General features: G+C 38.8%; 1 protein-coding gene and 1 pseudogene across 6 annotated transcripts in view; both read left to right on the forward strand.

Moving 5' to 3' along the window:
• The window catches only part of NMRK1 (nicotinamide riboside kinase 1), a 36,677-nt gene that overhangs the window by 5,885 nt on the left and 15,345 nt on the right, over positions 1-15,447 (forward strand). For 3 of the 6 annotated variants that reach the window (XM_057724127.1, XM_057724129.1, XM_057724130.1), the window contains exons 3-9: positions 3,906-3,996; positions 4,291-4,339; positions 9,851-9,998; positions 10,078-10,149; positions 10,777-10,883; positions 13,841-13,924; positions 15,153-15,327. In XM_057724127.1, coding sequence (XP_057580110.1) covers positions 3,906-3,996; positions 4,291-4,339; positions 9,851-9,998; positions 10,078-10,149; positions 10,777-10,883; positions 13,841-13,924; positions 15,153-15,327 — 726 coding nt within the window. The remainder of the gene's footprint in view (positions 1-3,905; positions 3,997-4,290; positions 4,340-9,850; positions 9,999-10,077; positions 10,150-10,776; positions 10,884-13,840; positions 13,925-15,152; positions 15,328-15,447) is intronic. The other 3 variants (XR_009051512.1, XM_057724131.1, XM_057724132.1) reach the window with 3 other exon arrangements.
• Positions 5,416-5,787, forward strand: LOC130846115 (60S ribosomal protein L39-like; annotated as a pseudogene).

The raw sequence follows: 15,447 nt of genomic DNA on the forward strand, positions 1-15,447 counted from the left end.
TTTTTCCCCTTACTTTTTATCTTGAGGTAGTCCTTATTTCCCTGGCATGATTATTAATCATTTACCCCTCTCCCTCTCAGAAGTGTCCTAAGTTATATGGTCACCCTACCCATGGTACCAAGAAGTGGGCATTCAAATAAGACAACAGCAACTTAAAAGGACATTATTTGTTTTGCTAGTGTATTATGTTCATCTTTCTTCTGAGTACTTTTACATTATGTGTAGTCTAGTTAATAAAATATTTAAGACTATTGAATTAAAAGCTTATAATTTGGGGGAAATCATTATATTACTGTATTGCATTACTGTAGTAAGTAATCAGAAGTAACATTGAATGAATTAAACGCCAGAACTCTGCCTTGACTTGCTCCCGTCTGATCAGAACCAAGTTGAGTTTTTCTCTGCATTGCTGCTCTTGTCCATCCCTTCCTTTCTGCACTCACTGCCACCATCCTAATTCAAGCCCTCATCCCTAATTCCAGTCTTCTTCTCTTAGTCTTTCCTACATACTTCTACTAGTTGAATCTTCATGCCAAATTTTAAATTTTCTCTTACCTGATGAACAATATTCAGGGGTTCCCAATTATTTAAAATGCAGTCTGAATTTCCTGATATATGAGGACCATCCAAAAATAATAAAATGTATTAGCTTCAGGGGCAGGCAGACAGGCAGATAGGCAGGGTACAGAAAAGATTTGATCCAGGAGCTTAGTGGTGTCACCAAAGACTCCGTTTCTCTCTGCCTCTTCTCTGTCTTCCTCCTCTTAAATGCATCCTAAAGTTGGCTCTGTTTTTTTGGTCACAGGGGACTACCAGCAGCTCCTGCGACCTCGTGCTTCTTCTTAGCCTGTCACTAGAGGGGAAGAAAGTGCTTTGCTTCCCATAGGTCAGAGGTCTCTTTGTCTGGACCAGCTGTGTTACATACCCACAGTCACTGTGGCAAAAGTGAAGGGATTGCTTTGACTTGTTTAGGCCATTGGGGCCCTGCTCTGGAGTTGAGAGCAGAGTCAACCCAATCAGACCTTGGAAAGAGCAGTGGAACCTGGGGAGGCCATTACCAGGTCCACTGCAGGATCCAGTCCAACTTTTATTCTGCATGTGTGTGAATAAATTCCCCTCATCTCAATACTCCAGTATAATGTGCTCTGTCTAGATGCCTGCATCATGCTTTCTTGCCACGTGCCTTTGGTTCTACCCGTAACTCCCTAAGAGAGCCTCTCTTCATTTTAGTGCTGCTGCTGCTCCTGCAAAGCCCCTGCCAGACTCAGCTGCACTTCCTGCCTTCCTTCCTCCAAACTCACTGTGCTGTATCTCTCTCACGTACTTACCACTTGCTGCCCTATGACCTAAATATTCAGTTGAGACTGCAAGGAATAGTAAAGGTCCTAAAGGATTCAAGGGACATCCATGAACCTCCTGAAAACTTAATGCATGTGTGAAGATGTTCATTTTTGGGGGGAAAGGTTTTATAGCTTTCATCATATTCTAGCAAAGTTCTTTGATGTTAAAAAATGTAAACTCCACGGGTGTTAGAGTTGGACTTTGTATCTCATCTCCATTGCTTGCTAGTTGCTACCTTGAGCAAGTTTTATGAGAATACAACTTTTCAACCCTTCTTTTCCTCAACTGGACAATGGGAATATTATTATCTACCTTGGACGAATGGATTGTAAAATTGATTCTCCACTTGTTGGAGTAATTATAGACAGCCTTTTTAACTTCTCCCTAGCCAAATACCATGTTCCAAGTACAGTGACCTCTCTTGTCACCTGTCACATAAAAAACAGATGGACTAGGAGCTGTGCATTTATTTGGGTGTTGTGAAGAAAGGAGGAAGTGCGCCCAAGTAGTCAACCATTTCCTTCCCCAGATCCCAGGATAGAAAGTGCTCCTGTCTGGACACTCTGGCCCTAGGATGGAAGAGCACATGTGGGAGGCTGTGAGCCTGCAGGTGCATGGTGGTTATGAGCATGCTGAAGGGGGAGTTGAGTCTTAAGGTGTCACCTGACCAGGATGGTTGCAGTCTAATTATAGGTCCTAGGCTCTGACTTGTTAAATACTTTTCCCCCTCTTAAATACTTCTCCCCGTCCCTCATCTCTCTGACCTGGACTGCCTTCTAGCTGGTCCATCTGCTCCCAGTCTACAAAAATGGGGTGTTTATTTCTCATTGGCTCCAGCTAAGTCAGTGAGAAGGGATCTGATTACTGTCGGTTCAATTGCATGATCTTAACTAAAGAGGTAAGTCTAGAAAATGATATATTTTCTAGCCAGGTTGCTCAGAGTATAATAAAGTTACCCGTTTACTGTGTATTTTAAACCAAATTCAGTAACTGAACTATGGACATTCAATATGGATTACAGACATTTTTGTTAAGATAAGAAAATTCTCATGACAGTATTTTCTCAGTGCATAGGGTAACACTCACCCACTTTTCCATTTTTAATGGGATTGCCCATATCATACCCAACTATGTCGTCTAAAGTTAAACAAAAACAAAGAAACAAACAAAAAACTTGTGAATCGAGTTTCTTCTATTAATACTTTGTAGGTATAAGATATTTGGCTAATAATTGAATTATATCCAATAAACAATTTTGATGAATAAATATTAGTTCCTTTCCCCTTTCTAGATTATGAACATATTGCAATTCATCTTACCTGGGAATAAGCACCATAGATACGCAGTCAGGAGTTTTTTGTGCCGTAGACATTTGGTGGTATGATGAAGTCTTAATTTCTCACGGTAGTGGTTTTAAATGCACAAAATAAAATACAGAAATACAAAGGAAACTAGTTCTGATAAAAATATAGTTATAAAAGTATTTTAGAAGCAAATTTGTAGCATTGTGATACATATGCTTTTTTATTAAGTCACTAATTAATAGTGTTCAGTGGTGAGTCTAAAAGCTGCTGTAAATTTGAAATAATAATGTGTCAATGATCCTTCAGGATGTCTGCCCCAAGTGCAGCATGATATGAAAATATCTGTGTGTGATTTCTGTTGGTGACAGAGCCACAGGTACTGTTAATAATACTGTTGCTTGTGACATATTTATAATTAAAGGAAATGCCAAAATTCTGTTAGAATTTATTGAAAATAAAGATGTAATTTCTTTCAAGTCCACAAAGACCCCGAGTCTGTCCATAGACTCTTTGGAAGTACATCAGCCCCAGATGTTAAAAAAAAAACTTTTTGAGTGACTGAGTGGAGAAGTGCTTGGTTCTGGGTACTGGAAAACCAGATACGTACACGGAAGAGTTGGTCAGTTTCCCCATTCTCCTTGATGTCACAATCCAGACAGAAGGGACAAGGAAGTGACGGGATGTAATAAGCTGCAATGGACCTCCCAATCAGCCCCAAAGTGAAGAGAGATTAGGGGAAAAGGAAGCATTCCAAAGGAGGTGAAAGTCACGATACCTGGGTTTGTAATAAGCCACTGCCCCATTATTCTTCACTGTGCATTGAAACAAAATGACAGTGACCACGTGCAGTTTTAGATAATTGCACTAAAATGTACTACTCATATTCTCTGTGTGGTGTGTGAACGCTGTGAATGTTTCAGTGTAGTCAAAAAATTCTTTTGCTTCCAACACAATAGCTGTAATTTGTCTTAATATTACCCAGTTCACTTGCCCAGTAGTTAGTTACCTTTCTGCTCCATGCTTTCCAGCTTAGTTCTTATTATTTGTTGCATCAGACCTACTTGGGCCTATGATTTTGCCAACAGAAAAAGTACTACCTATGAAAGAAATAATTTTTTCTTAGATATTACATATTGTTTTACATATTGTTTTAAATATCCTTTTTCTAAGATCAATTTAAAATGTTTTATGTTCCTTTAATACATCTTCCTTGTTATTTTCTTTGTTTTTTGTTTGTTGGTTTGGTTTGGTTTGGTTCAGTGTGACAAATGGTGGGAAGACAACACTGGCTAAGAATTTGCAGAAACGCCTTCCAAACTGCAGTGTCATATCTCAGGATGATTTCTTTAAGGTATCTATAAAACTTCTCACATAATTTATTTAACCCAAAAAAGTTATAGTTGCAAAGTTAATCAAATTACATCCAAAAGCCTTTGTTGAGTGATTGAACTTTTGTAGTGAAGGTAGGCTCAATGCAGTAGTGTTACTTATCCTCTAGATGGCACACTTATGGGAGCTAATCTTTGATTTTACTTATCCTCACCATCCAAAGCATTTATTACAATAAAGTTTATCAACTCTTCATTCTATGATTGTACTATTTCTGCACTGCACAGTTTTTATGGGTACTTTATTGTTTTTCTAGCCAGAGTCTGAGATAGAGACAGATGAAAATGGATTTCTGCAGTATGATGGTAAGTAGATGAGTTTACAAACCATTATGCACTAATGTTCATTTCCTTTTTTCAAACCCAAATAAGTTTAAATATGTTGCTGTACTTTAAGCATGTTTTTGTAAGGGTTTCTGATTTACATTCAGCTATTTAAATAAATGAAACTTTCTCCCAACTTTTATAGTTAAAACTGAAAACATTGGAACAACAGATTTTTCTTTTGAAGGTGGGGCAAGGTGGGTTTCTGTTAGTCTACTCATCTTGCCTGGAGCAAACTCTAGGGCTATCTATCTTCTGAGCTTACTTTCTCAGTGACCAAGGTACTGGGTATTTCACTGCTCAGAAGATTAGTCAATATTTTTTAGATGAATTCTCTTCATCCCCTTGCCCAATCTAACACTGCTTTTAAGCCATCTGAGTGTCCCCTCCCTTCCAGCACAGCCCACATTTGAGTGTCCCCTCTTTTCTAGTATCCCAATTGCAAAGTGTCCAATGATGCAAATAAGTTATTCACAGAAGAAAAAGGTTATTTGATTAATAAATGTACAATAAAAAGTCAACCTCAAAAGTAGTCAAGGGGATTCTCTGGTGGTCCAGTAGTTAGGATTTGGTGCTTTTACTTGCTAGGGCCTGGGTTCGATCCCTGGTTGAGGAACTAGATCACACATGCTGTGCAGTGAGGCCAAATAAAAAAAAACGAATTAAAAAAAGAAAAATAGAGAATTATAACTTATTTTTCCCACTTAACTAATAAACAGACTTTTAAAGCACTAATAATTAATAATGGCATAGGCCAAATAAAACAAAAACTTATAGATGGGAGTATAAATTTACAAAGACCGTAAAATATTCATACCATATGTTCAAGTGTCACACTTCCAGGAATCTATCTTAAGGAGAAATCTGAACTTTTTAGATAAATGTACAATTTGAGTAAGAAAGGTAATGTTGAAATCTTTGTAATAACTACCAAAACAATAGTTTTAAAGTATGTAGCTATCACATTTATAAGTAGATGGAATCATTAAAATATAGCTGATAAATACAAAAGAAGTAAAGAACAGAATTAAAATATCAAAGGGCGGTTGAATTAGCTCCTCACCATGTCTTCTCACAAGACTTTCAGGATCAATCAATTCCTGGCCAAGAAACAAAAGCAGAATCGTCCCATTCCCCAATGGATTTGAATGAAAACTGGTAATAAAATCAGGTACAACTCTAAGATAAGACATTGGAGAAGAACCAAGGTGGGTCTATAAGGAGCCTTGCATACGAAGTGGCACACATTTATGTTGTGTCAAGGTCACTTGCATATTACTATATCAGAACATCACTATCATCGGAATAGCTGCACTTGTCTGGAAATGGGAAAAATGGGATGTTGCGCCTTCTTTTCTTGATGTGTCTGCACCAATGCTCACTGTCAGGCCTGCTAATAAATACTTGATACCTAAAAAAAAAAAAAAAAAAAAAAAAAAATCAAAGGATGGTGGAAAAATAGAAGATAATAAAATGATAGCTTTAAATCAAACATATTAGTAACTATATTAAGTTAAATGAACTAAAATAAAATCCTCAAAGGTTGTCAGACTGGATTTTTTTAAAAAGACAACTATAAACTCCTCATAAGAGATATGTTTAAACATTAGGATATAGAAAATTAAATAGTAAAAGGCTAGAAAAAGTATACCATGCAAATACCTACTGAAGAAAATTGGTATAACTGTACTAATATCAGACAAAGTAAAATTTAAGGCAAAGAGGACTTCCCAGGTGGTGCAGTGGTTAAGAATCCACCTGCCAATGCAGGGGACATGGGTTCGATTCCTGGTCTGGGAAGATCCCACATGCCGTGGAGCAGCTGAGCCCGAGAGCCACAACTACTGAACCCATGTGCCACAACTACTGAAGCCTGTACACCTAGAGCCCGTGCTCCACAACAAGAGAAGCCACTGCACTGAGAAGCCTGTGCACCACAACTTAGAGTAGGCCCCACTTGCCACAACTGGAGAAAGCCCTTGTGAAGCAACAAAGACCCGACGCAGCCAGAAATATAAATAAATAAATCTCCTCTGTGCTACATGTATTCTCTCCTTTCCTCCTCCCAATCCTTGGCAACCACCAATCTTAAAAAAATTTAAGGCAAAGCGTATTGCTAGAGATAGAGAGATCAATGAATCAATTCAGCTGGAATGTAAAACAATCTAAAATTTGTATGTACCTAATAATATGACCTCAAAATACATTAAAAACTGACAAAACTAAGAGGAGAAATAGACAAATCTGTAATTATTGTGGAAGACTTTAATACAGTTTCCTCAGTAACTTATGGAACAAACAAAATTTATGAGTCTAACAGATTTGAACAGCACAATTAACAAACTTGCCCAAACTAACATATGTAGAATATGTACCCAACAACAGCAGAGTACACATTTTTTTTTCCTTCAAGAACACATGGAACATTAACCAAAGTGGAAGGCATACACAAGGACATGGAACAAGTCCTAATACGTTTCAATGCATTGAAGTAAAATAGAGATACCTTCTAATCACAGAGAACTGAATTAGAACAATAACTGAAGAGTAAATAGAAAGTTCCCAAGTGTTTGAAAATTAATCAGTACTTTTTCTTCCTATTCTTAAAGACTTTTTCTTATGGAAAATTTTAAACATATACAAAGAGAGGCAAGAAAAGTATCATGAACTCTCATATATTCACCATCCTGCTTTTAAAAATGATGAACTCTTGGCCAATTGTATTTTAGCTATACCCTCGCCTTGTTCCTTGTATACTATTTTGAAGCAAATCCCAGACATCATCACATTTTATCTGAAGCAGAACACTTCTGTATGTTCCATGGGTCACAGAATAAATCACAATGAAAATTAGAAAATATTTTTAACTGAATGATAACGAAAATATATTAAAACTAATGGTACTTCTGGTTCCAGCCAAGATGGCTTTGCCCCATTCCTTGCTCTTCCTCCCTCTTATAACTAAAAACCCTGGAGGGAATACAACAAGCAAGGAAAGACTCTGAAAGATTAAGAGAGTGGACTGACTAGGGACTTTGGGCCTTGAGGAATGACATAGCTGTAAGTTTGCTGGGCTTTTTTTTTTTTCTTTTGTCATCTGTATCATATATATCGAAGGGGGTGATGGGTGATGGAGAAGTGTACAACATGGAAGCATCAATAGGTACAACCCAAAACTCCCAAGAAAACTGTTCCCTATAGAAAAAGGACCAGAAAAAAGATGGCCTAACAGAATAGAAAATTATTTTGATAATATTCACCTTACTGCAGGCAAACAAAAGGAAAAACCAACTTCCCCTCGTGGTGTTAGCAGGGCCCAGTGGAGGGCTAGACTTTTGAACCTATCATCACCAACAAGGCAGGGTGACTTGGCTTTTCACATCATCACAGGAATCATATCAGTGGTGCCAAACAGGGAGCTGAACTTCCACACCTACCTGGCAGCAGAGAGACAGAATAAGGCAGTGTGAGGTGGTGCTAGTTGGCACTCCACTTTCCTTAACCAGATAGTGTCAGCTACTGTCAGCCAGACCCACTGGAGAGCTGAACTTCTATCCTCACTGAGCTGTGATGAAGCCACACCTGCATGCTGCTTTCCTCCCCTCCCCTGCCACCCTCACCTGAGTATTGGTGAGGCCCAGCAGGCAGCTGAACATCCACCCCACCCAGACCTGCACACCACACCTAAACAGGGACACTGCCTGCAAAAAAAAAAAAAGAAGAAGATTAAATAGGATCCAGAGCTTCATAATATAATACGCAAAATTTCCAGGATGAGACTGAAGATCACATGTCATATTAAGAGACAGGCAATTTTCAACATCTGTGAGAAAAGACAATTAGACACCAACACTGTGATAACACAAACGCTGGAATTCTGACAAGGATTTTAAAGCAACATCTGTAAAAAGGCTTTAGTGAGCAATTGTGACCATTTTTGAATCAAATGAAAAATTAGAAAGCCTCAGTAAAGAAAGAGAAGTTGTAAAAAAGAACCAAATAAAAATTTTAGAAGTTAAAATAGATACAATAACTGAAATTTTAAAACTCACTGGATGGGCATAACAGCAGTATAAATATGATAGAGGAAAGAATCATTAATCTTGAAGACAGAACAGTAGAAATTAGTCTGAATGAGAGAGAAAATAGACTGAAAAGAAATAAACAGAAATGTAGGACAATAACAAAAGATCTAACATTTTTATCACTGGGAGCTCAGAAGTGGAGAAAGTGTGGTGCTGAAAAAGTATTCAAATAAGTAATGGTGTAAAACATCTCAAATTTGGCATAAGACACAAACCTACAGATTGAACAATCCGAGTGATCCTCAAACAAGTTAAACAAGACTGATCAAGAAAAAAGTAGAGAAGATACAAATTACATATATCAAAAACGAAAAAGTTAATATCACTACAAATCCTACAAAAATTAAAAAGATGAGGATAGGGACTTCCCTGGTGACATAGTGGTTAAAACTCCATGCTCCCAATGCAGGGGGCCTGGATTTCATCCCTGGTCAGGGAACTAGATCCCACATGCATGCTGCAACTAAGAGTTCACATACCACAACTAAGGCACCCTTGAGCTGCAACTAAGGAGCCCACCTGCCGCAATTAAGACCCAGAGCAACCAAATAAATAAATAAGGGTATTATGAAGAATTTTATGCAAATAAATTTGAAAACTTAAATTGACAATCCTGCCAAATGCAAATTAACCAAAACAAACACCAGAAAAAAGAGAAAATCTTAATAACTCTATATCTGTTAAATAAATTAATTCATAATTATAAAACCTATCACTAAAAAAACCTCTAAGACCAAATGGCTCAATACAGTCATTCTGGAGTAGGGCTGAGAATTTGCATTTCTGATAAGTTCTCAGATGTTGCTGATGTTGCTAGTGTAGGTACCACACTTTGAGAATCACTTTTCTAGAATTAACAACTACAAACTCTAAAAATGTGCACATATTTGTATGAATGTGACATATTTGTATCCTTTGTAAATTCTTTTAATGATTTTCTTCCTCTTATTTATCTGTAAGAGCTCTTTATATACTAAAGATATGCATTCTTTGCCAGATACATTGCAGGTATTTTCCCCAGTGTGTCTTATCTTTCAAGCTAATTTATAAATATTTGTCATACAAAAATGTTAAACTTTTATATAGTCAAGGGGAAATAGAAGCTATAAATAAAGCCATGAGTTTATAATAGTCAAAGCTGGTAATGGGGACATGGGAGTTCATTGTACTCTATGCTGCACTTTTGTATATGTTTAACGATTTCCAGAATGAAAATATATCAAGCATACCACCTTATCAATATTAGAGTTTATGTTTTTCTTATAAAATATTTGTTAAGTAAGTGTTTTGAAGGGTAAATAAGTGTTATTTTATATATTTATAGACCACTGGATATATTCATCATAAAAAGCCAACAGCATAAAACTTTTGTTGTATTGATTTCATATTTTTATATGTTTGTTTGAAGTGCTTGAAGCGCTTAACATGGAGGAGATGATGTCTGCCATTTCCTGCTGGATGGAAAGCGCAACACAGTCTCTGGTATCAACAGACGGGGGAAGCGTTGAGGAAATTCCCATCTTAATTATCGAAGGTTTCCTTCTCTTTAATTATAAGTAAGCATTCCCCACTCTAATATTGATTCTGAATGAATGGGGAAAGAAACCTTGTGAACTAAATATGCTGTTATTTTAGGCCCCTTGACACTATATGGAATAGAAGCTATTTTCTGACCATTCCATATGAAGAATGTAAGAGGAGGAGGAGGTAAGTTTTGAAATTACCCTTGTGGATTGTAATTCAAAAGACAAACTTTAGGAAAAACAAGGAAACAGCATTATTGAGCAATGTGTATATGTCATTTTTCAAGCAAGGAAACCTCAACTCTTCACACAAAGAGCAAGACCTTTTTCCATAAATGGTCATCCACATGGAGTCATGCAAGTTTCTTTTCTAAGAAAAGGCCCTTTTACAAGCTATGTGGCTCATCTTTCCTAAATCTTCATATGAAGCAATCCCGTGTTGATTATGACTTTAAATTAGTGGGCCTGCATTCTGCTACAGCCACAGAGGACACCAATTAGTTTAAAGCTTACTACGACATATCAGTATCTCTGTCATTATTTACATTAATATTTGTCTCTCAATTCTTTTATAAATCACTAGAGGTGGGAAAAGATAATTATGAATGATAGTGAATTACAAAGTTCATTTTTCGATCAGGGGATGAAATCCATTGGGTTTTGTCTTTGTAACTGGCATTGAGTCTAAAAAGTGTAGTCTTAATCCTGTTTAGACTCAATCTCTGAGTGATTTCCCTGTTGTCCTGACCATTACTTTACTTTATCAACTGCATGTCTATGTCAACATAAAATTTCCTATGTATTTTAATAGTACAAGGGTCTACGAGCCTCCAGACGCCCCAGGGTACTTTGATGGCCATGTGTGGCCCATGTATCAAAAGCACAGAAAAGAAATGGAGAACATCTCATGGGAAATTGGTAAGTGCCTTTTTTCCCTCCATGGAAGGCTTTTTACTCACCATTACCTCAAAATACACAAAAGAGAGGACTTTAGAAGGCATTTTTCTCGTGTGTTAGATTTCAAAGGACATTTTAACCCAGAACACTCTGGGCCCCCCCTTTTCCACACTGGCTGTCCTGGCTTCTGTTTCTCTCTCTATGGCTCTTGTCAAGGTTTGTCAACTTCTAGATGGTCATTCATTCCACAGATATTGAGTGCCTTCTGTGTACAAGGCACTACCCTGGTGATATCAAGGGAAATAATGCAGACTCAGTCTCTACTCTTATGAACCAACATTCTATCAGGAAAATGGATGTTAGATGGATGCTGCACAAAGTTGTCATTTCTAGCTGTGCTGAGTACTGTGACACTGAGCTTCAGGGGGACTGCCCAAGTCTCAGCAATCCGGAAAGGCTTCCTTGAGGAGGCCACATTTAAACCACATTATGGGGCTTCCTAGGTGGCACGGTAGTTAAGAATCTTCCTGCCAATGCAGGGGACACGAGTTCGATTCCTGCTCCAGGAAGATCCCACATGCCGTGGAGCAACTAGTGTGTGTGGCCCATGCACCACAACTATTGAGCCTGCACTTTAGAGCCCGTGAGCCACAACTATTGAGCCCATGTACCGGAACTACTGAAGGCCGTGCGCCTAGATCCCGTGCTCTACAAGAAAAGCCACGGCAATGAGGAACCCGCACACCACAATGAAGAGTAGCCTCCACTAGCGGCAACTAGAGAAAGCCCATGTACAGCAACGAAGACCCAACACAGCCAATAAATAAATAAATAAATTTATTAAAAAAAAACTAAACCACATTATGATAGATTTAACTGGACAAAGGGAGGTAAGTTCTGGGGATAGAAGGTCACCCCAGATGGTGGGCATTGTGCATGAAAAGGCCGGGGGGCACCAGAAAGAAGGTTGTGGTAGAGAAAGCCAAGGCAAGAGATGATGTTGGCAACACAGGAAGGGTCCAAACCCTACAAGGCCATAGACCCGTGAAGGACTTGGATCATTGTGCTACAGAAAGTGGGAAGCCCTCTTCAGAGAGGCTTTATATAAGGATTTGGTAGATATAGTATTTTTAGAAAAATCCCTCTGGCTATGTGAAGGGTAGATGTAGACGGTGGAATACTGAACATATGTACTCAGAAGAACTGAGTGATAGCATAGATATGGAGGGTGCAGGCAATTGAGGTGTCAAGGACAACAGCTCAGAAACTGGCAGGTGTTATTTCAGGAAACAGGAAAATGTGAAGGAGTTGCAGATTTGCAAGGAGGAATGCAAGTCTGTTTTGCATGTAATGAAGTTGAGATGCCTGAAGGACTTAAAGTAGTGATTTAGAGATAAATATCTGGATCTATGGACCTGGGCTAAGAACAGATCCTTGGGATACAGAGCACAACATGGAGATGATGCAGGAGGCTGGAGGCTTTTGGATGGGACAGAGCAATCAGAACTGACATATCTTTTCAGAATAAAGGGAGTTGCCCCATATTGTGAGAAGCCTTGTGGCCTCTTTGGTAGCCCCATGGTCTGGCGGCTATTACAATCCCTGCTTCAGTCCAGTTCAGCCCCTCTTCCCCATCCCCAGAGCCTCTCATGACGTTCTGGCCACACCATTTCCAACTTGGACCGTTGGTTGCAGGATGTCTTCTTCTTACTACCCCTCTCTCTCTCCATCTAAAATGCAAATCCAAGCATTCTTCTACCTTGCTTAAATACCTTCAAAGAGTCTGCAGCCCCACGGGACAGGGTCCAAACAGCCAGACCTCGAGGCCACTAAAGACTAAGGCACAGTCTTGCTCTAAAATCTCATCTCTACACTGTTTCTGCCTCCCCACACTCTAGCCTTTCCAAACTCAGCATCTTTTCCATAACAAAGTTCTCTCCTACCTCTCTACCTCTGCAGTTTTCTGATTAGAAGGCCCTTTCTTTCCTTTAACCTATGTAACTTCTACTTTTTACCCCAAACTGACTGTGCCAGTTTTGTTAAAAATATATGTCTTGGGACTTCCCTGGTGGTCCAGTGGTTAAAAATCTGCCTTCCGGTGAAGGAGATGCAGGTTTGATCGCTGGTCAGGGAACTAAGATCTCACCTGATGAGGGGCAACTAAGCCTGTGAGCCACAGTTACTGAGCCTGTGGGCTCTGGAGTCCACCTGCCACAAGTAGAGAGAAGCGTGTGCACCGCAAAGAAGAGCCTGCACACGGCAACAAAAGATCCTGTGTGCTGCAACTAAGATCCAATGCAGCCAAATTAATTAATTAATTAAACAAAAATAGACCAAAGTCACACAGATAGGGAGGGGCAGAGATGTGAACACTCACTGTGTTTTTTTTTTTAATGACATTTTAAACAAAGTGGACCTGGAGAATTCAGATTCAGTACACATGTGACGGAATTCAGACCTCTTCCCTGCCCTCCGTGATTTAAGAAGCTCACAGGTGATTCTGATGCATAAGTTCAAGAACTACTCCCTTAAGTGATTTTTTTTTTTTTTTTTTTTTTTTTTTGAACATGCTGCGTGGCTTGTGAGAGCTTAAGTTCCTTAGTTTCCCAACCAGGATTGAACCCGGAGTCCTAACCACTGGCCTGCCAGGGAATTCCCTGAATGATTATTTTAAGAAGGTACCTCTTTGGTGCTCTTAAAGTGCCATATACACAGTGCCACTCCACACTGTTTCTTTTCTTTTTTAATTTTCACATCAGCTTGTTTGAATTTCTCTGCAATAAACTAAAATTTTTTACCTGTTGTACCTGGCTGTGATATATTTCTCTCTTTAATGGCTATTAATTTCTTTTTAAGTTATGTTCTTTGGTTCTTTGGTTAAAGGTATTGGTGTTCTCAAGAGATGCCAAGTGTCAGAGTAAACGTCCCGTAGTAAGAAGCCTATTAGCATTTGAACAGCTCTCTTTTCCCCTTCTCAGTTTACCTAGATGGAACAAAATCTGAGGAGGAACTCTCTTCACAAGTGTATGAAGATCTAATACAAGAACTAGCAAAGCAAAGGTGTAAGTATTGTCCAATCAAAGTGGATTGTGAAGGAGCACCTGGGAAAAACAGTTCATTACTTACCCAAGAATGGTATACCAGAATGCTGATATAGGAGTGATTGTATCCATTCATTCATTGCTTTGAAGATAGTACAGAATCAGAGAAGCTGAATGGGTCTAGGGACTTGATTACTTTTTTTTTTTTCCCAAAGTTGTTCATATTTAGTATAAGAATATGACTTTTGTTTTTTAAGCTCTTTATTGGAATATAATTGCTTTACACTTTTGTACCAGCTTATGAGGTACACCAAAGTGAATCAGCTGTATTTATACACATACCCCCATATCCCCTCCCTCCCACGACTCCCTCCCACGACTCCCCCTCACCCTCCCTGTCCCGGCCCTCTAACGCATCACCCATCATCAAGTTGATCTCCCTTTGTTATACAGCAACTTCCCACTAGCTATCTATTTTACAGTTGGTAGTATATATATGTCTATGCTACTCTCTCACTTAGTCCCACCTTCCCCTTCGCCACCTGCCCCCCTAACCCCATGTCCTCCAGTCCATTCTCTGCAAGGACTTGATTACTTTGTGAGTTTTTTTTAAGGGTGAAAATATTCACCCTTTGTTACATTTCTTAATGAAATGTCTGTTATTTAGTTTAAAATTTTCAATAGTTGGCTATTATTTCACTGGGATTAAAATCATCCTTTGAGTTGAGTGAAGTTAAAATGCTGGTGATCTTGTTTTAATATGTATAGATTTTCCTTTCTCCTTCATTCCTCTTAAAGATTTTTCATAAATTCTATTTCCAAAAATAAACACAGAGTTTAAAAATTACTTACTGAGTGTTTCTTTAACATGCTCACATCGGACAATACACTTCGTAAGTGATGAAAATCCTCCTAAATCTGGCTTAAGCAGAAAGAAAGTAGAGGAATGGCAGTGGCTTCAGGCTCAGCTGGGTTAAGGGGCTCAAATGGGGTCCTCATGGTTTTGCCTCAGTTTCATTTTCTGTTTGGTTATATTTGAAGTAGGTCTCTCTCCACTGACAGACATGATGTCTTTTGGCAGCACCTTCCTCCTAGGTCCAACAGTCCCAGTAAAAAGACAGTTTATCCTTTTTTCAAGATTGTCTATGAGTTGATAAATATTGAAGCTGGGTGTTGAGTACAGGTCTATATATTATTCTTGCTAATTTTGCACATGCTTAGAATTCTTTATTTTAAACATTTTTAAAAGCAGTTTCTGGGGGGAAGAAAGATGGCGGTGAAGTAGAAGGACGTGAAATGCATCCCTCTCCACAGATGCATCAGGAATACACCAAAAGACGCAAAAATTCCCACAGAGAATCAGCTGAACACCAGCAAACGACCTTGGACACCAGAAAGGACTGCAAAGATCCCGACATAACTGGGTAAGACAGAGGAAAAAAAAAAGAGAGAGAGAGAAAGAGGAGGAGAAGAAAGGAAAGGGATGGGTCCCACACCCTAGGGCAGGGGGATCTGAAACGGGAGATTGCCGAATTTGGGGAAAC

The sequence above is a fragment of the Hippopotamus amphibius genome, chromosome 2 (genome assembly GCF_030028045.1).
Source record: "Hippopotamus amphibius kiboko isolate mHipAmp2 chromosome 2, mHipAmp2.hap2, whole genome shotgun sequence".
Taxonomy (NCBI): Eukaryota; Metazoa; Chordata; class Mammalia; order Artiodactyla; family Hippopotamidae; genus Hippopotamus; species Hippopotamus amphibius.